The sequence below is a fragment of the Capsicum annuum genome, chromosome 8, assembly GCF_002878395.1.
Source record: "Capsicum annuum cultivar UCD-10X-F1 chromosome 8, UCD10Xv1.1, whole genome shotgun sequence".
NCBI classification, from domain to species: Eukaryota; Viridiplantae; Streptophyta; class Magnoliopsida; order Solanales; family Solanaceae; genus Capsicum; species Capsicum annuum.
The window spans coordinates 170170863-170197164 of NC_061118.1; the positions used below are offsets into that span (position 1 = coordinate 170170863).

At 29.7% G+C, this 26302-nt stretch overlaps 2 protein-coding genes across 6 annotated transcripts; both read right to left on the reverse strand.

Moving 5' to 3' along the window:
• Positions 1 to 12561: 12561 nt before the first annotated feature.
• LOC107880003 (protein CASPARIAN STRIP INTEGRITY FACTOR 1) lies at positions 12562 to 14590 on the reverse strand. Its single transcript, XM_016726928.2, has 3 exons — positions 14368 to 14590; positions 13582 to 13646; positions 12562 to 12929 (listed from the first exon to the last, which is right to left on the reverse strand). The coding sequence occupies exons 1-3, from the start codon at positions 14447 to 14449 to the stop codon at positions 12819 to 12821; spliced, it is 258 nt and encodes an 85-aa protein (XP_016582414.2). The 5' UTR covers positions 14450 to 14590; the 3' UTR covers positions 12562 to 12818.
• A 4437-nt stretch (positions 14591 to 19027) lies between these two features.
• Positions 19028 to 24936, reverse strand: LOC107840431 (chaperone protein dnaJ 10). 5 transcript variants are annotated; one of them, XM_047395172.1, is made up of 11 exons: positions 24779 to 24936; positions 24613 to 24691; positions 23936 to 24071; positions 23053 to 23112; positions 22635 to 22717; positions 22158 to 22320; positions 21950 to 22079; positions 20421 to 20579; positions 20133 to 20302; positions 19738 to 19818; positions 19028 to 19338 (listed from the first exon to the last, which is right to left on the reverse strand). In XM_047395172.1, the coding sequence occupies exons 3-11, from the start codon at positions 24020 to 24022 to the stop codon at positions 19255 to 19257; spliced, it is 1017 nt and encodes a 338-aa protein (XP_047251128.1). In that variant the 5' UTR covers positions 24023 to 24071; positions 24613 to 24691; positions 24779 to 24936; the 3' UTR covers positions 19028 to 19254. The 5 variants fall into 5 exon arrangements, with proteins under 5 accessions (XP_047251128.1, XP_047251129.1, XP_047251126.1 ...); XM_047395173.1 differs by having other exon boundaries at positions 24772 to 24936; XM_047395170.1 differs by having other exon boundaries at positions 24499 to 24691; positions 24779 to 24905.
• Between the last annotated feature and the right edge of the window lie 1366 nt (positions 24937 to 26302).

The window sequence follows — 26302 nt, forward strand, 5'->3', positions numbered from 1 at the left end:
CAAAAAATTTAAGCCAATCCCTTCCATGGCAGCTCTTTTCTCTGATTTTCTTGATTTCCCACTTTACTTTTTCAACCACATTTACTAAAAATCAAATCTTGACCACCCCAACCCACCACCATGACCCCCATTTTCCATATCCGACCAGTTTAGAAACTTGTTGGGTGCTTTCAAGAAATGGAATTCTAAAACGGGTTGTCCTCAATTCAGACAAAAACACAAAGAATTAAATTATTCCTATGCTTCTTGTTGATGTGGGTTTAACTTTTTTTTTTTTTTTTGTGGTGGTGGTGGTTTGAGCATGAACGGAATGCCATAGACTATGCCTAAGACTAGTGGTTTGTTGGAATTTCACTGGAGATTTGCTTAGCACCACTAGGAAGGAAAGAAACAAAATATGTTTTCTGCAGTGGTGGGGGTGGGGGCTTTAATGGCGTTGGAGCTTTGGGGTTGCAATGGTGGGTGGGTGGGGTTGGGAGAGGGTGCTGGGGAACTTAGGGGTAACGGGGGAGAGGGTGCTGGGGAACTGGGGGGTAACGGGGGAGAGGGGCTGGGGGTCGGGACGATGGTTGGGCATATTTTTGGTTTAAACCAAAAAAATCAAACCGAAATTTAATTTTGATTTGGTTTTTTGATTTTTCGGATTGGTTTCGGTTTCAAATTTTAGAAATATGGTTAAACGATTTGGTTTTTGAATTTATAGAAAAAGAATTCGGATAAACCAAAAAATCGAAATTATATAAATAATATATTATAATATATATATATATAATTTAATATATATGTAAATATACTAAAAATATAATATAATCTGATATAACATATAAATATATAAATTATAATCATTTAGTAACCCTAAATCCTAATGTACTGCTTTGCTTTGGACCCTAAAATTAACGTGAAGGCTGCAACAACGCTCAAACATCCTCAGTTCGTCAATTCATTTGAAGTTTCAACATCGCCAACGACAGTCGTTCGCTCAGTTCATTTGCTCAGTTCGTCACTGCCGTCGGCAGTCGCTGCCGAGTGCGGTCATTGTCGTCACGCCTACGACGATGACTCAGCGAGGTCGATTTTTATGGTTATTTCATGCATGTTGAATTAATTATATTTGGGAATGAAAACTAGGTTTGAAAAAAAAGATTATTTTTCTAGAAAAATCACCAATTTTAAATGTTCACTACTTTAATCTTTAAAACCGGAATAAAAATCCGAAATAACCAAACCGAATTTGTAAAAATCGAACCAAACCAAAATAATTTTGGTTTGGTTATGGTTTTCATTTTCGTCAATCCGAAAATCAAAAAATAGAACTGATATTCAACAATCAAACCGAACAAACCGAATGCCCACCCCTAGTCGGGACGGAGAAAATGGTTGGGAGTAGTGGGGGAGAGGGGCTGGGGAGGTGGGGCAATGCGGAGGGGGGGGGGGGCTAAAGAAGATGACTCTTTTTTCAAAAAAAAATTACATTTATTTTTTTAAAAAAGACTTTTTTTTTTAATTTTAATATTTTTTATTTTTTTAAATTATTTTATGGAAGGGGCTGAGGAGGTGGGGACGGGTTGGGGTGGAGTGGGGAAGGTTTTTTTATTTTAAAAAAATTATTATTTTTAATTTTTTAAAAATATTTTTAAATTAAAAAAAATAAAGGAAAAAAAGACCTTATTTTTAATTCTTTTTAATTTTAACATTTTTTAAAATTATTTTAATATAAAATTGGTCAAAAATTGACCTCCACTTGCATCCCAGGCGAGTGACTTCACTCTCCTTGTGCTAATCACCATTTCAATGCCACATAGGCAAGGTCAATGGTCAAAGGGTGCAAAATGTTGCTTTTTAGTGGGTTCAGGGGTCTAGATGACAAACATGTAAGTAGAAGTGTCCAACTTACAAAATCGACATAGTACAGGGGCCCAGAAAGTCATTTTGCCCTTTAATTATAGTAACAGGCAAATAGTAGTTTGGGTGTCTTTCTTCGTATATTTTAATACCAAAAATAACGAGAAAAATGAGTCCATAGACCCTCCCAAGTCTTTAATTAAAAAAAGGGGACAAGTGGGTCCCACAATGTCTCCAAGTTAAAAAAATAAAGTCGCTTGAACAACTAGACAGTTGTTCGACAACTGCATTAGTTGTCTCAACAACTTTGCACAGTTGTCGAACAATTTCGCTTGGATGTCGAACAACTTTGATAGTTGTAGAACAACTTCGCAAAGTTGTAGAACAACTTTGATAGTTGTTCTACAACTTTGCAAAGTTGTTGGAACGAAAATATTTTAAAAAAACTGAAATATTTTTTGTCCCTTTCACCTAATTTATAAAACTTGAAGGACCTTACTTAATGACAAAATGACCTTCTGGACCCCTGTACTATGTCGGTTTTGTAAGTTGAACACTTTTACTTACATGTTTGTCATCTGGACCACTGAACCCACTAAAAAGCAATATTTTAAATCTTTTTTTGGTGAGTGTAACACACTCTCCCCCACATCACGTCTACCAAGCCTGACACGTCTGCCACGTCATCTGCCACATCATTTTTTAAAAAGAAGTATTACATTAAATTTCAAGTCATTTTTAAAATTCTAAATAACAAATTAAATATTAAAATGAATTTAATTAAATAAGAAAAATTTATAAATTGTAGAAAAAATTTAAATAATCATGTTTTTATTTTTGCTCACAAATTAAACATCAAATCCGTTCCAAATAATTAAAATTGTTCTCCAACTAATTTAAATTTTTAACTATAAATTCATATATACAAACATAATAAATTTTTTATTTTTATATTTGAATATTTTTAACAAATTCACAAAATAATTAATTTTTTCAAGAGAAATTCACTAATTTTTTTCAATATTCACTAACACTCCCTTTCAATTTAAATTTAAATTTTAATCCCCACAAAAATAAAAAGATTTCAAATTTAAATTTTAATTAAAAAAAGAATTGAATTGAGAGGAAAATTAAAATAAAAAATAAAAAGTGAACGTGGGGGGAGGGGGAGGCTGAAAAAGTGTTGGCGTGGGGTATGGGGGTTTGGGGTGGGTAGGGATGGGGCTGGGAGGGGTGTGGGGGATGGGGGTGGGGTGAAGAGGCACTGGACGGGGCTGGTGAGGTGGGGGGGGAGGACGGGGCTGGGGGTGGGGGGGGATGGGGTTGCGTGGGGTGTGGGGGTGGGGACGGGCTGGGGAGGAATTTTTTTTTTTAATTTTTAAAAATATTTTTAAAATGATTTTTAAATTTTTAAAAATATTTTAAAATTATTTTAAATTTTCAAAATATTTTAAAATTATTTTAAATTTTCAAAATATTTTAAAATTAAAATAGATAGAGGGAAAAGAAGGATCCTTTTTATTTTATTTTTTAAATTTTAAAAATATTTTTAAATTATTTTTAAAATTTTAAATTATTTTAAAAATTTTAAAAATATTTTTAAATTTAAAAAGATGGAGGGAAAAAAGGGACCCTTTTTTAATTTTAATATTATTTTTATTTTTTAAAAATTATTTTAATGTAAAATTGGCCAAAAATTGACCCACACTCGCACCCTTAGGCGAGTGGTTACACTCTCTTTGTCCTAGTCACCATGACCTTGCCACATAGGCAAGGTCAACGGTCAAAGGGTGCGAAATGTTGCTTTTTGATGGGTTCAAGGGTCCAGATGACAAACATGTAAGTAAAAGTATCCAACTTACAAAACTGACATAGTAGAGGGGTTTAGAAGGTCATTTTGCCCTCACTTAATTGAGAAACTTGTTTGTCCCTTTTAATCCAAAGTCCCAAAAATAACAACTATCTGAATACAACTATATTTAGAAGCAAAAAAGAGTCCTGTTACTTTACTAAAGAATTCTTCTTCTATTAAAAGAACTAGTATACGTACTTGTGCAATGCGCGGATAATATTAAAATAATATTTTTAATTATTTTATATTGACATATTTGCTAAATCATATTACTTATATTACTTTAAAAAAAAAGTTCAAAAAATCTCATTCAAATTTGAATTTTATTTAAATTTAAATTCAAAAAACTAACTGATTAGGATATTGATTGAAATAAATATAAATTTTAAAAAATAGAGAAGCAAAATCTTATATAGTTGCTATATAAAAGGAGAATTCACAACCAACAACTGATTTTAATTTAAATTTAATAATAATCTTTATAAGTGGGATAATTGGAGGAATTTTTATTTATATTTAATTGTAAATTATTAAATTATAATAATATTTATAAGATTTTTCTCCTTTATTTTTTAAAATTTATATTTATCCCAATCAACATCCTACTACTACTAATACAATTATTACTATTTATTTAATTAATTATTATTATTATTACACATACTACGCACCACGCACTACTACTTTTACTGTTTATTATTTATTATTTGTATTATTAATATATTTTTATCTTTTTTATATTTAAATAAATTTTATTTAGATAGTTTTATATATTAATTAGAATTTTTAAAGAGATCAATGCATGAAAGAGTAAAAGTCCATTTAGAACTCTTTAATCATGTGTTTCGATTTTTAAGGTAATGAAAATCTTTTTTTCTAATAAGTGGTAATATATTTTCAAATTTAAATATTTCTAATCTTATAACTCATTATTAATATAAAATATATAGATATAGATATTCAAGATATGAAATAAATATATTTAAGATTAATTTTTTAAAAAATATTATTTTATCTTTACAAAGATATTGTATCTCCAATTGAAATTCAAAAAAAAAATTGATAGAATAGAGAACATCTTATATGATTAGTTAAACAATAATAAGAGTCCAATTAGAACACTCTAGTATGACAACTAACTATTTTCTGTGTAGTTTTATTTTATAATTATTTTAATTTAAAATTAACAATCTCTTAATTATCTTTTAGTAGTTTATCCTTTTTTCATGTTTTTTTTTTAATTCTTTTCTTTTCTTTTCTTTTCTATCTTTCATTCATTCCTTTTTTTTTTCGTTAATTTTTTTTTATAAAAATCAATTGACAGCTTAAATATATAAAGGTATTTCAAGTAGATATATGTTGAATTTAATTATTAAATTCTAGTTTAAAATAATTGCAAGTAAGAATAAGTTTTAGATATACACCAAAAATAGATATTATTTTAATTTATCAATAATAATAATAATAATAATATTTTATCATTATATTTGATACATATAACTTTAACAAATATAATAGTTTATTATTTACTTATTATTTATCATTATTATATTACTACTCCTATTACCTTTTCTATTATATGTATTGTCGCTACTACTATTTACTTATTATTATTATTATTATTATTATTATTATTATTATTATTATTATTATTATTATTATTTTTATTATTATTATTATTACTACTACTTCACACTACTACTAATAATAATTTTACTACTATTATTTATTATTAATATTATTCTTATATTTTTAACTTTTATTTAATATTTACATAAATTATATTTAGATAGTTTTATAATATTTATTTAAATTTTTAAATAGATAAATATGATATAGTAAAAGTTCATTCAAAACTCTTTAACCATGAATTCTATTTTTAAGCTAATGAAATCTTTTTTTCAAATACAGAATAATATATTTTAAAATTCAAATATTTTAAAATTTTTAATACATTATTATTACAATATTATTAAGTTATGTCCTAAAAATTGTCACGTGGCTTTTTAATATCTTGCCACGTGGCTTCTTGTCTTACTTTTAGTTTTTTACTTTTATATAAATGTAGATATACAGATATTTTAATAGTAATATTTTTTAGCTTTTTCTAATATGTAAATAAATTATATTTAAATATATTTTATAGCATTTAGATTTTAAAAAGGCTAAGTTTGAAATGGTAAATGTCTATTTGAATTCATTAATTATGAGTTTTTATTTTTAAAGAATGAAAATCTTTTTTTAAAGGATAATACACTTCAGCAGCAACAACAACATCAAACCCAGTGTATTCCCACATAGTGAAGTCTGGGGAGGGTAAGATGTACGCAGTCCATACCTATACCTCTAAAGAAGTAGAAAGGCTGTTTCTGATAGACCCCCGTCAAAGGATAATACACTTCAAACTCAAATAGATTATGAAGTAGAATTTTATTCCATTTCAACCTTCATTTAAATTCAAATAAGATATCAATTTGTTGAAAGAAGATAAGTTCTTCATTATCTTTAATTTTTTAAATACAATGCATATTTATATTATAATATTATATTTTAATTAAAAGAATTATTTGAAATCAAACCACATTATATAGAAATATTTTTTTAAAGAATAATGTACTTCAAATTCAAATAGATTAAGAAGTAGAATTTCATTCCATTTAAACTTTCATTCAAATTCAAGTAATATTTCAATTTGTTGAAAGAAGATAAGTTCTTCATTATCTTTAATTTTTTAAATACAATGCATATTTATCTTCTAATATTATATTTGAATTAAAAAATTATTTGAAATCAAATCATATTATTTACCATTTACGTATGTACTATTATTGCTATTTTTTTTTATTTATTTATTTATTTTATTTTTTTTTTTATTATTATTATTATTATTATTATTATAGTTCTACATACTATGTAGGTTCTATTACTACAATTGCAAACACTACTACAACTAATTATTATTATTATTATTATTATTATTATTATTATTATTATTATTATTATTATTTTAATAGTCTTTTATCTTTCCCAAATATATAAATAAATTTAATTTAAATATATTTTATAACATTTAAATTTTATAAGAGATAAGTTTGAAATAGTATATATCTATTAGAACTCTTTAATTATTAGTTGATAATGACAATCTTTTTTGTAAAAAGATAATTTATTCTTTCAATTTAAATATAATATTTTAAGATAAATATGAATTGTGTTTGAAAAAAACAATGATAATGAAGAACTTATCTTCTTTCAATAAATTGATATGTTATTTGAGTTTGAATGACAGTTGAAATCGAATGAAATTCTACTTTTTTAATCTCTCTTATATATATTATTATAAAAATAAAAAAACAATTTAATATTAGAAATACTGAAGGAACGCAAAATATTAATCATTGATATAATATAAATGACATGCAAAATCAATAAAGAAAAATTACATATAAATATAAATTTGCAAATAAAATCATGAAAATTATAAATTAATTGAAATACATAAATGCGTACAAATGTAATCCTCTTAGAAGTGTGTAAATATGTAAATGTGCCATAATACTATTCCAGAGTCATTTTCAACGCTTAAGAGAAATTTATAAAGATTAAAGAATAATATATAATAACACTGTACACATACACTCATATTCATTTGCATTAGAAAGCATAACTTGACTAAAATTTGCAATGAAATATCATCACCTACTGGTTCAAGAGATGACCTGGAGTATAGTGAGTCTCAAGAGAGGTCTAAAGCCCTCATATCACCTTTATCTCCAACTTAATAAGAATAGATGAAAAGTAGAGCAAAAATAAACAAAGTTGACCAGTAATTTCTTAGTGCCCAGATGAAGGATTTTACACGACAGACATGCTAATGCATAATGAAAAGCCTCACAACATTTTTACTAAGGAGAAAAGGGTCAACCATTGTAGCCATGTCACAGACCCCATATGTTTGTCCCTCGCCACACCTCCAAAATCCTACTACCCAACAATGATTTGGGTATTCATGCTTCATATGGGTTTGCACAAGAGCCCCATTAAAAGCAAACGTATTTATTTTTATTAAAGCAAAAGAATAATATCAAAATGAAAATATTACTTACTTGAATTCATGTATGAACATATTAGGAAGAATAACTTATAATAAGATCATCTCTTATCTACATACGAAAAACAAAAATGTTAAAACACAATTTTTTTAAAAAAATGAAGAACATAAAAAAATCAGTGAATAAAACTAATGAAAGATATCTTGCATTACATGTTATTTTTAGGAGTATATATAAGAGAGGTCAAAAAGCTAGAACTTCATTTCGATTAAAATTTCTTTTAAATTCAAAATCATATCATTTTATTACAAAAAGATTAAGTTGTTACTCTTTCTTATCCTATTTACTATTGAGAAAAATATTTAAAGCTATAATTTTTCAAAAATAAAGAATAATATATTTTAATGTTCAAATAATTCAAAATATTTGAATTATTTAGATATAGATAACTTTGTTGAGGTATTATAGGATTTTCAATATTAATTAATTTGAATTTAAAAATGTTTTAATTTTAAAATTCATTTATTTATCTATTATAAATATACAAATAACTGCAGATAGATTTAAATCACTACTACTACTACATGTTACTCTATACGTATGTACACCTAATGTTATTTTTTAAATTATTATTATTTTATTTAATAATTAAATATATCTTAAAGGATAAATTTATGAAATAGTTAGAGTTTATATGGGACTCTTCAATTATGATTCCTAGATTTAAGTTAATGATTTTTTTCCTTCTAAAAGCTTAATTTTCAATTTCAAGTATATCAAATCCTTTATTTAAAATCTATTATTACAATACTATCATTAATAATAATATTACTATTACAATTATATTTTTATCTTTCATTTAATATTTAATATATGAAATTCGTATATGTTTTTTTTTGTAACATTTAAATTTTAAAATAAATAAGTTTATGAAAGAATAAAAATCTATCTAGAAACCACGTGTTTATATTTTTAAGTTAATAAAAATCCTTTTGTTTTATAATAAAGATAACATTTTTTTTTCAATAATCTATATATAAATAATACCACCACCCTACGTTTTTTTAATAACACAAAATAATTAACACTGCTACTACTACTTGAATTTCAATGTAAATTCAAATGGAGTATTATATATATAGATTATTATTATTATTTAATATTTAAATATATTTTATAATATTAAAAGAGATAAGTTATGAATAGTTAGAGTACATCTAGGACTCTTTCAAGTTAGTGATAATATTTTTTATAAAATTTAATATTTTTAAATTAAATACCTCTAATTTTTTAAAAAGATGATGTATTTTAAAATTCAAATATTATATATAGAGATTATTTTTATTCCTCTTCTTATCATTTAATATTTAAATATATTTTATAATATTGAAAGGGATAAGTTATGAATAGTTAGAATTCATCTAGAACTCTTTTAATTAACTCATAAATTTTTCGTTTAGCCATAATCACGTAACATAGGAGAATTTTTTTAGTATTGTTATTTAGTTCAAATATTAATTATTCTTTAATTTTAATTTTTTATTACAACACTTATCTTTTATCTTAAAAATTACCGTGTGGCATTTTAAAATCTTGCCACTTGGCTTCTTCTCGTTACTTTGTCTTCTGCTTTATAATATATATAGATTTGCAAGCAATCACACATTAAAAATAATATTTTTATTAAATATACATCAAAGGAGAAAATGACAACTGATTTTCCAATAAATTTAGTTTTGAGTTGTCTATATTAGCTTCCTTTTACAGATTTTTATCCTTTTAATTCTTTTCTACTTGAACATTTACTTCCTTTTTTATACTTTTTTTTTCCTAAAAATTACATAAATACACAACTTATGTTTTCAATATTACAAAAAATCTCAACTCCCTAAATATATTACAAATAATCCATGAAAACCTCGATACTTCCACATATTATTACTCTTGCAATTTATAACCTTTATAGACTACGGTGGAAGATTCGTTTGAGAAACTAAATCGTATGAGAAAATATTAGATCATAATCTAAGATTTTATAGACATTGACGATAGCCTAATGTTTTGTCGGGACCAAGGTCTATACTCGTACAACTATTAAAAATATGGACAAAATCAAATGGTGACCTAAAAGAGTAACATTTGATGAAATCAACCCTTAAAACTGAAAGGGACTTTTCAAAATTTTTATGCCCCAACACAATATATTTTGCACCTATGTAGCTACATTTTTTTTAGTTTGCAATCCACATACTCAAACATTTTTTATTTTTTTTTGCAAAAATATTAGTATTACATAAGGGGTAGAGAAAAGGAAATATGGAAGGGGATTACAAGATGGGGAATCAAACCTTACCAACAATGTGAAATTTAGGTAGCCAACTAATTGAAGCTACTAAGAATCTAACCACCACAAACTTCTTTTATGATTTTTAGTTGCAATTATTGATCAAATTAAAATTAATCCAACTTCCCCTTAAACTATCATTAGTCTTAATTATCCTCATGAACTTGGCTATTTGATAGCCTTTATACTACATAGCGCCTTGGGTTCGTATTTAGATGCCTTAGTCTAGATTATTTGGGTATTTGCTTGCCTTAGATAGGGTTTTTGAAGTTTGTAACTGACATGCTTGCTCCTTTTTAAGATAAAGTACTATAGGATAGTGAACTAGCTATGAAGTCCTTAGGTGATTTAGGACAAACTTCGGGCAGCTCAGAGCAGACAAAAGAGTTAGGCTGACCAAAGGCTTCGTTCCATGAGATTAAGAGTTTGTCACCGAGTTTTTCCTTGAGTATCACCCATGAAGGACGTGATGAGGTTCAGGAAGAGGCGCAAGCTTAAGCTCAGAAATATCAGGCCATTCGTGATCTTTCGAACAACAATCCACACACAAAACATCCCCACCCTACAATCTCATCCTAAGAGGGTGAAATATACCCATCTTTCACGGAGAAACACAAGTTTAAATCTCTGTGATAGTTTTAGATTTTTTATTCCCTTGTAGAAATTCTTGCCTCTGCCACCACCTAAAATAACTTATTTCATTATCATTTATCAAGAATCGAAAGTATCCAATTTCATGAGCTTTGATATACTAGATTAGCGAAACTGTTATCTGATACACAAAGCTAAGACAAGAAGATACATAAATTATTCTTGTTATATATATTTTTACAACAACAACATATCTGTTGTAATACAATAGTAAAGAAACCATGTTCTAAGAACGGTATATACGCTAACATTAATTACCCGCACCTTGAAGGTAGAGACTGTTTCTGACATACCCCCAGCTCATCAAATAAAACAGTTTAAAGCAGGTTTGAAAGGGAAATACAACAGTGAAAAAGCCATGTTAAAAATAATAGAGCAAAAAACGAAGCAAAGGAAACAACAAGCAATAATAAGATCGAAGAATAAGATAATACGAGAGTAATAATCATGATACATAATTAAAAGTAGCTTGTTTTTAATTATACAAATTCAAATTCCTCCAGCTTCATGAAGGGAAAATTAAACATATAGAACCCTAATCAAGAAGACCGGATAGAGAATCATAATATGCCAAACTATTGGGTTATATGAAAATTAGTACTGTCCTATACTAGTTAGTCCTTGAGTAATCATATGATTACTCGAGTAACTGAAAGTGATTTTACGTACTTAATTTCAATTTTATTAATTATTACTCTTTTTTTCCTTACATACAATTTATCGAACAATTCAAGAATTTGTAATTAATTGATAATTAAATATAGTGTGGTAAAATATTTTGTGGTAAAACAACTGAATAATAAGGAGTTGGATTATAATTCCCATAGGTACAGTTAAACAAACACTTGCTTGGATTAAAAGGAGTTGGACATGGTAATAATTCACAGTTTATTGCCAAAAAAAAAAAAAAAAAGTTAGTTTAGAAGCTGCAGAATCTCAAACTAGAAAAGCCTTCTTCATCAATTGGAGGCAGAAGACTGTGAGTCCAAGTTGTTATAGAATTGAGTCAACCTCCCCTGTTTTTCAGGTTTCAGCTTGACGGGTTTCTCCCGCAAATTGAAGATTTCTTGGACCAAAGGGACGGACATGAACCAGCACTAATTTCGAAGCAAAGAACCAACCTGTACATGATTGCTCCTTTTTTAAAATAAAGTACTATAGGATAGTGTCCTGTCCCCCGCGGGCGGTAAATAGCTATGAAGTCCTTAAGTGATTTAGGACAAACTTCTGACAGCTCGATCAGAGCAGACAGAAGAGTTATGCTGACCAAAGGTTTCGTTCCTTGAGATTAAGAGTTTTTCATCGAGTTTTCCTGTGAGTATTGCCTATAAGGGCGTGATGAGGTTCAGGAAGGGGGCCAAGCTCAAGCCCGGACATACTAGGCCATTCGAGATCTTTCGAACAACACACAGAAAACATCTCCATCCTCAGTAGCGGAGTTAGAATTTTCACTGAGGGGGTTCAAAAGTAAAATATACAGACTAGTCGAAGGGGTTCAACATCTAATATATACATAAAAATATTTTTGACCATATAAAAATAATGTAATTTTTCGACGAAGGGAACCCCTGAATTGTATGTAGATCCGCCACCGCCAACCCTACAATCTCATCCTCCTTTCACAGAGAAACACAAGTTTAAATCTCTCGGGTGATAGTTTTAGATTTTTTATTCCCTTGTAGAAATTCTTGCCCTCCGCAACTATCTAAAATAACTTATTTCGTTATCAAGAATAAAAAGTCTCCAATTTCATGAGCTTTTTGATACACTAGATTAGTGAAACTGTTTATCTGATACACAAGCTAATTAAGAGAAGAAGATGCATAAAATTATTTTTGTTATATATATTTTTACACAGATAAGTATATATTACAGACGAAGAAAACTACAACCAGTACTCATGCCAAAATATATAAGCATAGCTTACAAGGATTCTATAGTATATATCTTACAGTACAAACATATATAGTACTACTTAATTAACGTAACACATATGTAGTACTAGCTAGCTTAGCTAGTATGCATTCATATTCCACTCAGATTAGGGTTTCCACAAACCCTAATTATGTCATCATGATTAATTTGGAATGAGCTTGAAAGGTGGTTTGGATAAAGCAGGTGTTGGGTCATATCTCCCATAATCCTTTGTGTTCATTCTAAGAAGCCTTTCATGCCGTAATTGCTCCTCCTGTTTACATACAATTTATTTGACGTGTTACTGGAAAATTTAAAGAACACACACAAACAAAAACAACAACAACATATCCGTTGTAATAATACAGCAGTAAAGAAACCATGTTCAAAGGATGGTGTATATATATATATATATATATGCTAACCTTAATTACCCGTACCCTCAAGGTAAAAACTGTTTCTAACAGACCCTCGGCTCATCAAATAAAACAATTTAAAGCAGCTTTGAAAGGGAAATGCAATAGCGAAGAAGCCATGTTAAAAATAATAGAGCATAAAACGAAGCAAAGGAAACAACAAGCAATAATAAGATCGAAGAATAAGATAATACGAGAGTAATAATCATGATACATAATTAAAAGTAGCTTGTTTTTAATTATACAAATTCAAATTCTTCCAGCTTCATGAAGGGAAAATTAAACATATAGAACCCTAATCAAGAAGATCGAATAGAAAATCATAAAATGTCAAACTATTGGGCTATAAAGAAAATTAGTACTGCCCTACTAGTTAGCACTTGAGTCGAGAAACTGAAAGTGATTTTACGTACTTAATTTCAATTTTCTTAATTATTACTCTTTTTTTTCTTACATGCAATTTATTGAACAGTTCAAAATTTTGTAATTAATTAATAATTAAATACAAACCTCATTCGCAGTTGTAACCAGCTCTTCCTGCTCAAGGTTGCTCAAATAAAACTTCGACTGTCGACCTGCATAACCAAAAAAACACGGAAACATGAACAAATTAACACTAACTCATTAATTAATGAAACAAACACTAAAATATTTACAACTACAATTGTTAATCTATAAGTAATATTTACATATAAATCAAAGTCGAAAACTTTTAACAATTCACTAGTACTACATGTAGGAGTTTCACCTAATTTTGAGCTTATGCTTTATGCTTACAATATTCAGTAACAATACCAGAAATTTGAACGAGAAGATTCAAAAAATGCAAGAACATGTTACATACACATACAGCAATAACATCAACAACAACATACCCAGTGTATTCCACCAAGTAGGGTCTGGGGAGGGTAAGTGTACGCAAGCCATACCACTACCTCAGATACACATGTTACATACACATGGGATTTGAAAAAGAGATAAAAGGCTTCAGAGCTATAGCTAGGTTAGTAGTACTAAGTATATATATCGTCTTCAATTTGTTAACCCCAAGAGAGAAGAATGTATACTAACACATCATGAAATAATGGATCACATATGTATACATAAGTCACCACTAAAAACACACACGTATTTTTCACGAAATTCATATATGTATCGATCGCAAATATGCTCGTTAGAAACTTATCGTATATTAACGCGTTCCGGCGGAAGCGTCATGGAAAATATATGCGTGATTTTGGTAGTGAATAATTTTAGTACTAAGTTGCTTTAGCTTAATTCCTCAAATAAATGTACCTGCAAATGAAGTTGATAAAAGGGATGCAGATATGAGAAGGAAGAAGAGACCAATTTTCTTGATTAGCATGAGTCCCCCCATTATCTCTTTGTCAGAATTATTTTAATTAATCTGCAAATTAAAATTCACTCTTTTTCTCTGGCACTCTGAAAAAGAAGTGTTGGAGCAATGATGCTTTACTTTCTCTATGTTGCATTGCATAACACATTTAAATATATAGTAATACTATTTTGCTTAAAGCACATTGGCATGCTTTGGATAGAAATTGAAGACAAATATTTTATTCTAAAGAATTAAATCCTCTTTGTATGCTTTAGGTATTAAATTTGTAAAATGATCAAAAAGGTGAGTGACACCACTTTTCTTTTTGGTGGGGCACTATAAGTCTAAAGGTTAGTGGAGTTAATTATTTAATATATCATTTAATTAACTCCACAATAGGGAGCATGGACCCCTAATACAAGTTTCATTGCATCCCACTCTGTTTTTAGTGTAAATTTCACTTTGTAATTAATTATTAATTCAATATCTCATTGCATATTAGCCTCCAAGAACATCCCAAAAATCTTTTATCATGTATCAAACTTTGTTTTGCCAATCACAAAACAGTATATCCATTAAGATATAAATTCAACTAGAACTTAGAAGAGGGGCAGGAGCGAAATCAGATGAATGCAAGGGGTTCATTAGAACCTTCGTGCGATAGAAAATAATATTATGTATACAAAATTAAATCATTAAAATTATTTTTATATGTATATATTGTTAGAGTCTTAGAGATAATAAAATTTAGCTCATAAAGGCATAACCCTGCCTTACCTGTTCTAGTTTGACAGGTTATTGACTGACTCATTTATTAGCTCATCCAACATAACTTGAGCTGATATGTAGCTCAATTGACTCATAAAAGATCATGTCAAAATATTTTCAAAAAGTTATTTTTTTTTTTAATTTGATATGTTATACATAGCAATAATAAAGAAAAAATAGTTTTAATAGGTACTAGAAATTTATAAAAGAACAAATAAAACAGTGTAACTTAGTAAGAATTGATGGGTTAAATTATGACTCACATTTTGGCCATTTCAAGTTTTCAACCCAATCCATTTCAATCCAAGTAACTTTCGGGAGGGTGAATAACCCGCTCATTTTCATCCGTCCAAAGTCAATCCAACCACCGATATGAAACTTCTATATATAGTGGATATTGAATTCTTTTTACTTCTTGCGTGTTGACTTTTTCATATTTTAAATTTGCGAAGCAAAAATTTTGGCACAGATAACCGATAACACTTGTTGCTTCCTAAGAGCAACGTGTCTATCAGTTTCACAATAGCACGGTACATCCTGAGCGATCATATTATATAGATTTACAATCATCGAGATTGAGATAAAGCTATACTTTAGTTTAGTAACGATTCAAATGGAGTGTCGATTCTTCTCAAAAGTAATTCATATATTTTATCAAAAGAAAGAAAAAAGGTGAGTTAATATATATATATATATATATATATATATATATATATATATATATATATATATATATATATTGATCAGTTACTCCAATGACACTAGTGAGAACAATAATTTGTACTTATCAAATAATCATAGAATGTGTTGATTTGTTTTTCTAGGCCTAGCCATTAATTAGGATTTAGGTATAGTTTTGAAATTTGAACAAGTACGAGGGGGAGCAAAAATAACCACCTTGAACTAATGAGAGTAACCACAAAGCTCAATAAGAACAACGCTCGATGAATAGGATTAACACTAGTCTCTTCATAGGATGTGTTTTTGACATGTAACAGTGGTGCTTTGAGTTTTTATTTTTTTTTAATTACAATAATAGCGTTTGGATCATGTTGCATGCATATGAATAATTCTAGTTAATATCTACTACCTTCAATTAGTATATATGGATTGTGTAGTAATGTTCTTTTGAGGGGAAGTAAGGAAGGAGACTTGAAGAGTGAGGATTCGAAATCGAGTCCTCACTAACAAGGTAAATCTTGATCATTTATGATTTTTATTTCACTTAATCGATCTTTAAATTAGAGGAATTAAGATCTTTTAATCACTTACAAAATGAATAGAAGAAAATAATATTAAAATTTATTATGTGTGAATATAAAAATCTTTTATATGTAAAAATAAAAATATCTTACAAAGAAAATAATTTAAAAAAAATAAATTATAAACGACCTACAAAACTAATTCTCTCGTTAATTGTACCATGGAAGCAGATAAATTAGGTAAGCATAAAATAGCTTTTTGGGGATTAGTGCTTTCAACTATCCAATACGACAAAAACAACCTACCAAATACCATATTGAAAAGACAGTGGTGGAGGATAAAGTGAAAGCTAAGCACTATACTCGATCTCCTGCTAATTATGATAGTAGTATTTATTAGCATATCATTGGTTGATAATTTCATATTCTTTCCATTTATTTTGTTCATTTAAAGGGACTAATAAAGTTATTTGCTATCCCTACCTGGATGTTTAGTTAGCAACTTGTCAACTGTCTATTGTAGAGAATAATAATTCTAGATTGATTAATGGTGCTGGAAAAAGTATCCCACTTTTTTCCAGTGAAGTAGTGAACGTTATTGTCCCTGTAATTTTATAATGAAATCTTGATACTTTGATAGATAATTCAAATGGAAATCTTGTTATTTTAAGATTTCATTTTGAAAGTACAAGGCAATAATGTTCCTTAGAAAAAGTCAGATATATTTGTTTTCAAGCACCAGTATGGTGTAGAATTATCTTTCTGCAGTACAATAGCCAATTGACAAGTTGCTAACCATGCATAGGATCTGTAATGTTTTAGTACTAAGGATTCATTTGGTTGGGAACAAGTTATCTTGCGATTTATTTCAATCAAATATGAGATAAATTCATCTTAAAAATAATTTCAAAATTAGTTATCCCTTATCCCTCATATCAAATTTTCAGATTTTAATTAAATTGATGTACGCTCATTTGAGATTAAAACTGCACCGGAAAGGACATTAGATATCTCCATGGGTTGTTTCCCCGAATTCGAAATGATGATACGAGCTCATGACATGGAGTTAAGTATTGTAAGTTCATCACTTTAACATAGCACCAAAGATGAAATAAAGAATTTCGATATCCTTTATAGTTAGCTGAAAAACAACCTATCAGACCAAATTTGTGTAAAATTAAACGTCCACTTGAACGGTGGAGAGTGTTATGTACAAAGGACCAGTAGGATCTCCTAACACTACTGCCATTTGAATCTTTCAATCTTTCTTACCCTCACCATTCTTTTGAATTCTCTAATTTAAATAACAATGCACAAATTTGACTTCTGACAACAATTAGCAGATTGAAAAAATAAATAATGCTTTTTATCCCACTAAAAAAGTTGAAGGGATTAAAATAGTTCTTAGTGCTATGTATAGTTAAGTCAAAAGTAAGTCGAGGAAAGTTTGTATAGAATACCAAGTCTCAGTTGTTATTTCTTCTTTTACTTTTTGACTACATCTTCTCATTTCTTTCAAGCTCCTCCCTTTGGATCCCACGTATTATCAGAAAAAAACAGGTAAACAAATTAAACTAATGCAACTATGAGCATCTTATCTAATTTACTAGTTACTAAATAGCCTGTGAAAGGGACGGGCCAACAAATATTTTTTAAAGATTTATTTTAATTATTGTAATTTATAGTATTTTTTTATATATTTATTAAAAATATATAACATATTATTCTTTTTAGATATTTTAAGTTGTTAACTATGGTAATTTATAATATTTTTTATGTAAATTTCAAATGCTTAGATAATCATAATAATTAATTATGGGTGATATAGTAAAGTTGCGATTGAGGCAGCGAAGCAGAACATGACTCACAACAACTAATTAGAAGTGATATCAAAATTACTATAAAAAATACTTGTGAAATTTTTTCAAACGGTCATAATAATTAATAAGAAGTGACATAGTAAAATCACGAGTAAAAACAGCGAAGCAGACATGTCTAATTAGAAGTGATATAACGAAATTACTATACAAAAACATTTGGATGAAGCAGCTGAAACAGACATGTCATAAATATCTATTTTGCTTTTTTATTAAATATTATAATACATAAATAAAGTTGTAATAATTAATTAGAGATGATATAATAAATGGGGGAAGAAACAGCTTATGAAGCAGGTATATTGACAGAGACCTACCTGCTTCTCCGCCTCATTCCCTCTTATAATACATTATCTTTCTGTTTAAAAGAAAAATATCTAGCCGATGACTAATACATGTATTACTTATACACCCTGTTCAATATTATAGCCTATGACTAATACATGCATTACTTATACACCCTATACAATATTATATGGTGTATAACAAATACATAGCAAATCATGGTATTAGTAATATATGGACTATTTATTTAATACATGGATAAGCTCAGCTAAAGAAAAAACTATCCTTAATACACCAAACCAAACCAAACGGTGGATGAGAAATATTCCCAGCATCATTACTCCCAAACGACTCCTAACTATACAACAAGAAGGTAAGCCCAAGACTAAGATTGAGCAAATCGATCTATCTCTCCCCTGGTCCTATACCAAACCAATACAGTGAAATGCAAATACGAGATCAGAAATGTGATCAACACCATGACGAATAAAAAGATTATCATATATAACATATAAAATCGACGTTTTCACAAGAAATCAAAGACTTTCAAGAAATTGAGATTTTGGCCATAGAAGGATCGAACTGCTTCTGTAGAACAGGGAGATGCCAGAATGTAATAACAGAAGCGCACAACACCGAACAAGTCCCGAGCACAGATAATACAGCTGTTATAAGTCTCGACACCAAAAATAAAGTGAAAAAGATATTAGCTTCATTTAGAGGACGGACCACTATCTACCATGTCTGTGTTTTCACTCCGCAAACTGCTCTCTCTTTTGTACATTGGCTTCGCACCCTGATAGAACAGAAGGAAAAGTATTTACACACCATGAAGAATCTTAGACTGATAAGAAAAAGAAAAAAACCGCTCCACTTAACAATTAGTGTACTAACATTTGCTGATGAAGGGAACATTATGCTAAAAGCTTCCGTTCCCTTGTTAAACTACTTACTATCTTTTATCAACCAAAGGAAATTTCAGTCATATCGTATCATCATTGGTCGTTCAAGATCTCCAGAACCATTACCGGGAAACTACAATTATGAAACAACAACAACATGCCGATTGTAGTCCCACAGGTGAAGTCTAGGGAGAAACTACAATTATGATCAACTGTACAAAACATTCTAACGAATTTTTCTGGGACAAATGTGTGTAAGTTATGCTCAAAAAAAACACCTTTGATCTACTCACCTGAAAAATTGTCCCCAGCTTTTTCATGGCCGTAGCACGTAGCCTGAGAGTATCCTTCGGAACATTGGGCTCTTTAAGGACCTAGGCGAAAAAAAAAAAGAAGCAAAATAAGTGAACTGGATAAACATGTAGAGGCTCCTAATTTCATAAAATATGTGAAAATTGCGCAATTTGCTGCTGTAAATTACAGAGCGTTCACTCTATAGAAAGTCACAAAGATCACATAAAAATATAAAAGGCTGGTTGCATTTCGATTAACAAAGAAAAGTGAAATGCTCAGACCACGCTGACACACAGCAGTAACGAAATATTAATTAAGAAATTATTCTTAAGAGATTCATTTTTCGTTTAGATTCGTTATCCAATTTGGATAAAGAAGAATTGGCAATGCTTACCGCTTGGCAAACACGCGATAAAGTTAACTCAATATCCACGACGTTAATTTGCCAAAGTGATTTAATCATGATATCTTTCTTATCTTCCATTGTTTTGATTGCGTCCTCTACTTTGTTCTCCTCATGGTACTTCTTCTGTTCTTCTTGTATTTGAAGTAAAGACACAGCCCCTGAGGAAAGACAGAAAGCATGTTACTGCTAAATGTATTAATCAGGAAAAGGGGGGAATTTTTACTGATAAACCTATGAGAAGTTGAAAAGAGTACAGCTTTGTTCAATTTTTGTCACCTGAAGCAGCCATTGCTTGCGATTTTATTAGGTGTCCTTTGTCCCTTACCCATTCTGCCAAAAATGGCACCTTCATGAATCTTTTAGTTTTCCCAAGTTCTTTCGCTGCTTGCCTTGTGTAGATGTAACCAATAGTATGCAGCATAGCCTCACCAAAAGCTGAAAATATGACCACACAATGAAAACATCATTTCAAAAACTGAAGGTCTTCGGTAACTGATGGACACATCATATAATATGATAATAATTATTAGGAGTAGTTCAACAATATATCTGATCGTGGACTGCAAAACAAATAGTCGAACGCATCATATAATATGATAATAATTATTAGTAGTAGTTCAATAATATATCTGATCTTGGACTGCAAACAAATAGTCGAATCCTAAAGACTACAAAGAAGAAGAAGTCCAAGCAGATAAATCTCCTAGTCTCTTAATTTTTTCCAAACCAGCTCATCATAAGCATTTGAAAAACAGCGCAAGCAATTTAATGAAAAGCTGCGACCAGACAAGAAGGCAACAGCTACAGCATTCCAAGAAAGCCTTCGGGCAAAGGCAGAAGAGAAGCCTTTGACAACTCGACAGTGATAAGAGGAGAAAGATACAGATTTCTGTTCTAACCGCTGCCAGAAGATGAAAAGTGAGGACATGGCTCTAGAAAATGAGAAAAACTAATAGGAGATCCAAATCAACTAACAGATTTGCGGTGAAGGGAAAGGTTGTAGAGAATTTTGGAAGCGTCAAGGAGAAATCTTCTAATTTTGTTAGGATCTCTATATTGAAGAGGAGAGTTGGGGATCCTAAGTATAAATATATTTTTTATTCACAAATTGGATAGCCACTCGAACTGGTGTTAGATGATGAAATACATATGGACTACATAAAAACTATGATGATTGAAGTGATGAGGTAGACGTAAAGTACACGGAATGAAGTCAAGTCAAAAGACCTACCTTCTTTCAAATTCATGTGAAGCTAAAAGAAGAACACTCGGACGCAAAGGATCCACAAAGACCATACCAGTTAGTTTGGACTAAGGCTTAGCTATCGTTACACTTGCATTAGCTCTGTCATTTGCCAGAAGCTTTTCGATTTATTAGAAATTTGTATGCTAAGTACTGAGTTTGTTATACTTTACTTGAACCGGGGGTTCATCGGAAACAGTCCCTCTACCTGGTAGGGCTAAGGCTGCGTACACACCACCTTCCCCAGATCCCACTTGTGGGATTACACTGGGTTTGTTGTCGTAGAAATTTGTATGCTGATACAAGAATTAGTATCAGATCTAGAGAACTTCTACCTCCCTTTTTAAAAAAAAATTGGGGATAAGCAGAGAACTTCTACCTTTAGAGGAACCCCAATTGTCTTAAATGAAAAATTATTATGTAATGGAATTAAATAAGCCTCATAAGAGCATCATGCATATAGTGGATGCTTTATGAGGTCAACTAGTTCAGAATAGGGCATGCATTAATTGATTAAACTTTTAAAGAAATAAATGAGGGGCAAGCAAGTGAACAATCTAACCAGCTTGAGCAAGATGTTCCGCCTCTGACTGTGCCCATTGTAAAAACTCATCTTTTCGGCCTTCTACAAAGGGCTGAAGACGTTCTTTTAAAATTGTCGTGAGCGTCTCTACCCTTTCCTTTTGCAATTTCTGTAATTGAAAGAGCACTGCTTCAATCTATTGCATGAACAATTGAACTTAATTGGGAACCCTGTGAAACAAGAATACCTTCAATTTCTCCTGAATGTTCTGCCTACGAATCTCAGGAACAACTTCGTCCTCTTCATCTTCAACAGTTTGTATGGAAGCCAATCTAAGTTCCCCGACATAATCAATAAATACATCACTCCCAAACAGCATCCCAAATACAGCTGCAGGGTGCATCAAATCCCTGACAGAGAGACAAATAAAGACATAAAATAGTTTTCTCAGCCTGAATTCTTAGAACAGGAAAGTAAATGAGTCACTATTTTACTTATCATCACTTTAACGTTTACTCCACAAGATCATTAGAAGGCTTTTAAGTTTTCTTATTGTTGGGACAAGTTGACTAGGAGCGTCTTAATAATTTTTGCAGAAAAGACAAAAGTATAAAATATGACAAAATCAAAATGAAGAATTAGCAAAAGGGCCAGGAACAGATGGATGTAGCTTTAGATAAAACAGGGATAAAATAAATGAACGCTTTTATTATTGCACACTTACTTCGACATATCTCCTTTACCATATTTGTCATAAAATTCATGTTTCTCAGGATCACTCAGCACCTGATAAGCCTCCCCAAGGACCTTCAAAAGTGAACAATAAGCAGAAGAACAATGAGAAAGAGCCAAGGGAAATTATAAAGAAGCTTTATGACACTGCTCCACTCATACAAGCATTCCCTCCATCCCATTATATTGTTAAGCATTTTGACTCATGAGATGCTTCTAACATGTTCGAGCACAGTGCTCAGTTTTCAACCATCACACATAGTTTGATGATCACATGAAATCAAAAAGAAGTTTTAATGGATTGAGATTTCTAGAAAATTGCTGCTTTCGAGAAATTTGAAGTAACTCAAGTGTCCAATGACACCTGGTTGACAAGTAAACAAAAGGATCTAATAGATCTTAGGTTGTACCTGGAAATTACGAGCAGCTTGTGGGTCCCCAGGGTTCTTGTCTGGATGTGTAGTCCTTGCCTACATTAATAAACCAGATATTAGTGCAAGTGGAAATTTAACTTGAATATAGAGATATCTTTGTGCAGATAAATATCAAGCAAAACTTACTGACCAAAAGGAAATTCTCAAGGATAACTTAAGGTTCCTAGCAAGTGTAAACAACAAAAAACTAGCTATAAGCTAACTCCGGGAATCCTCCAGGCCTATATGCATTACATACTTGAAGTGCAAAGGATGTCTGGGAATAAGACACATATACTAACAAATAGTTGTCTTTCCAAACTAGCCACCAATATATTATACTTACAACATGTTAGTCGCAACATGATCTTACTTGGTGTTTATCTATGCTAGAATTTCAAAATATGATCCTTTAGGTTTTCGGCATAAAGTTGCAACAGTGGGAATAGAAATGGAAAAAACGAAGGAGCATGGCTTAGGGAATTGTATCCACGCTGATAACAAAAATCCAACCTTGTTTAGATGGCCAAAGATTGTGATAAACAGATGAAAAAAAGGCACAAAAACAACATTTTTTCCTCAATCCCAAACAAGTAGGTCAGCTACATAACTACTCTAAAAGACTGCTAGCAGACGTTGAATCTAATGTAAACTTAAACATAACTAAAAGGAAATGCAAATCCAAATAGGAAAAGAAAACAAAAAACAAAACTAAGTTGAACAAGAAAGCAAGTATATATCAATTTTAGGGGATTGTACATGTTTATCGCACCAAAAGGGCAGATGATCATCAAGTAGGCATAAGTGTATCTTCAACAAAGGATAGAGTGTATTCTCTAAGTCTATCAAAAAAGAAAACAACAAGCTAAAGCTAAATCACCTTGAAATAGTAAGCTTTCTTAATTTCAGCAGGAGTCGCGGTCACATCAACCCCCAATATGTCATAATATTCTGTGTGCTTCGCCATAGCTAATCAAATGCAAACTTCCAATACAGTAAAACCTGCAATCACTCAACTGAGAGCAAAAAAAAAAAAAAAAAAGCAAATACAGATATAAAAGTTCAGTCGCAAGGTAAAATAAAAGTCAACAACCAAACACTAAAAATTTAGGGATTTTCATACAAATAGCTGGGCAGATTTACTGTTTTAATTTTTCTAGCCGATATACACTAATAAAACATGATCTTACACATTGCATACGTGGGCTATACATATATTATATATCAGCCTGCCATTTTCAGTTTAATCAGCTATTTAGGTTAATTCTTCAATATTTTTAAGCCCAAATCATAATAAAGACATAAAACAGAACATAGAAAGCATAATCTTATGGGGAATCTTGTTTTCTGTCAAAGAAACAAAATTTAGAATATATGGGGTTATCAAATGGAGCATTGAGTTGTCAAAATAAATCAAGATTAATTATAAATCAAGAAACTTACTGTGTTGCCAATTTGATAAAAGGGTGAAAGTTGGGAGTGATTTTGCAGGAATTAGGAATTTGGGTGTTGGTGTAAATAAATGTATAAATCTTGATGATGTTGAAATATTTAAACCTGTGGCTCTGAGTGTTGCCTAAACGCGTAGACCAATAGGCGATGTTCAGACAGACAAAAGAAACCTTAACCGCGGATTCTGCTAATAACAACAGCAAAAAGTAAGTAATTTGATGATGATGATTCATAAATACTAGTACTGATAAGTTCTTTGTTTACACATTACGGCAAAACATATTCTTTGATTGATTCATAAAAATGGAAAAACGTTGTATGATCTGCGGGGTTTTGCACCGACAATCAACGTGCGGAGTTAATAACGGCCCAGCCCCCTTTTTTTGCGTTTTACATTTGTTTCAAGTGGTTGCGTTTGGATTCATTGCAATAATAGCCTTAAAAAAAAAAAAAAATTATATTAAAAGTAAAAATTCGTGATTTAGAAGGAAGAAAGAATTAACGAGTTGAGTAAATAATTATACTTGAATATATGAGTTATTTTCATATATTTAATCAAGGAAGAGTATTACTTATTAATAGATCCAATAAGGACTGCAAATTAAATCAATTAAGAATAGAAATCCGACTAATAACACAAATTCGATCAATTAAGAATATAAGTGAAATTGCCGACATAACAATTTATATTGTGTTTAAATTATTAATAAGCAAGCAAAAATCAGTAATAAAAAAAATGAAAAATCTTATGACAAATAAATTAAAGCGAGTTGACGAAGAGAACCTGAAAAAGAGACAAAATTGAGAAAAACTGTGATAAAAAGAAAAAGTAGAAGATGGTAAAAAACTGAAATTAGTATGATTTTTATAGAATTTGGTAAAAGGTATGTTAAAACCTGTTTTATATAGAATAGAAATTGTTATTTGTATTTTTGAATTATTATTTTTTTACCATATTTTGCATGAAAAAAGAACATGTTAAAACCAAGTTGGAAAATGATGGATTTTTTAAAATTATTATAGCACTTTTTTTTTGGTTTCACGTTTGAGGGTGGTTATTTTTTTTGGTTTTAGGTCGGGACTGTTTTTTTATTATTATTATTATTTGGGTTTGGAATTTATTTTATTTTTTTTAAATGATTTTTAGTTATGGTTAGTTTTTTTAGATGGTAGGAAAGGAATCTTATTTTTGTAAGGAGTTTTTTTTTTTTTTTGATTGTTGTAGTCAATATTTAATATTATTAAAATAATAGAAAAAAAGATAAAAAGACTATTTTGTTCAAAATGGAGTCTTTTAATGAAAGATAAAAAATTCAAATAGTATGTATCTAATTTTATCGAGCTCAAACGTTACAGTAAATAGGATATTTATTTAAATAATAAAGATGAATAAAATAATTAATTCAACATCTTTTGGAGAATATATTTAATTAAACCTAATCTTTACCAAAAAAAATTCTCAAAATCGATCAGCATTCAGCTACCACCTTTAAATTGCAACAAAACAATACTCTGATAAAAACATCAAAACAATATAATTAAATCTAATCTTTACATAAAAACTTCCTCAAAGCCGTTTGACACTCGTTTACCATCTGTACACCATAACAAAATAATATGATAATTGAGATATCAAAATAATGCAACTAAATTTTATCTCTACACAAAAAAAATATCTCAAAATAGATATATAAAAATAATACAATTAAACCTAACATTTATCTAAAAGAATTTCTCAAAGTCAATCAATATTTATCTACCACCTGTAAATTTATCTACGACCTGTAAACTACAA

Coding starts and splice junctions, on each gene's coding strand:
- LOC107880003 (XM_016726928.2), bottom strand. CDS start 14,449: ATGGGGGGACTCATGCTAATCAAGAAAATTGGTCTCTTCTTCCTTCTC. Junction 13,647..14,367: donor TTTATCAACTTCATTTGCAG/GTACATTTATTT, acceptor TTGGTTATGCAG/GTCGACAGTCGAAGTTTTAT. Junction 12,930..13,581: donor TGGTTACAACTGCGAATGAG/GTTTGTATTTAA, acceptor GTATGTAAACAG/GAGGAGCAATTACGGCATGA.
- LOC107840431 (XM_047395172.1), bottom strand. CDS start 24,022: ATGGCGAAGCACACAGAATATTATGACATATTGGGGGTTGATGTGACC. Junction 22,080..22,157: donor ACATTCAGGAGAAATTGAAG/GTATTCTTGTTT, acceptor TTTCAATTACAG/AAATTGCAAAAGGAAAGGGT. Junction 20,303..20,420: donor GCAAGCAATGGCTGCTTCAG/GTGACAAAAATT, acceptor GTCTTTCCTCAG/GGGCTGTGTCTTTACTTCAA.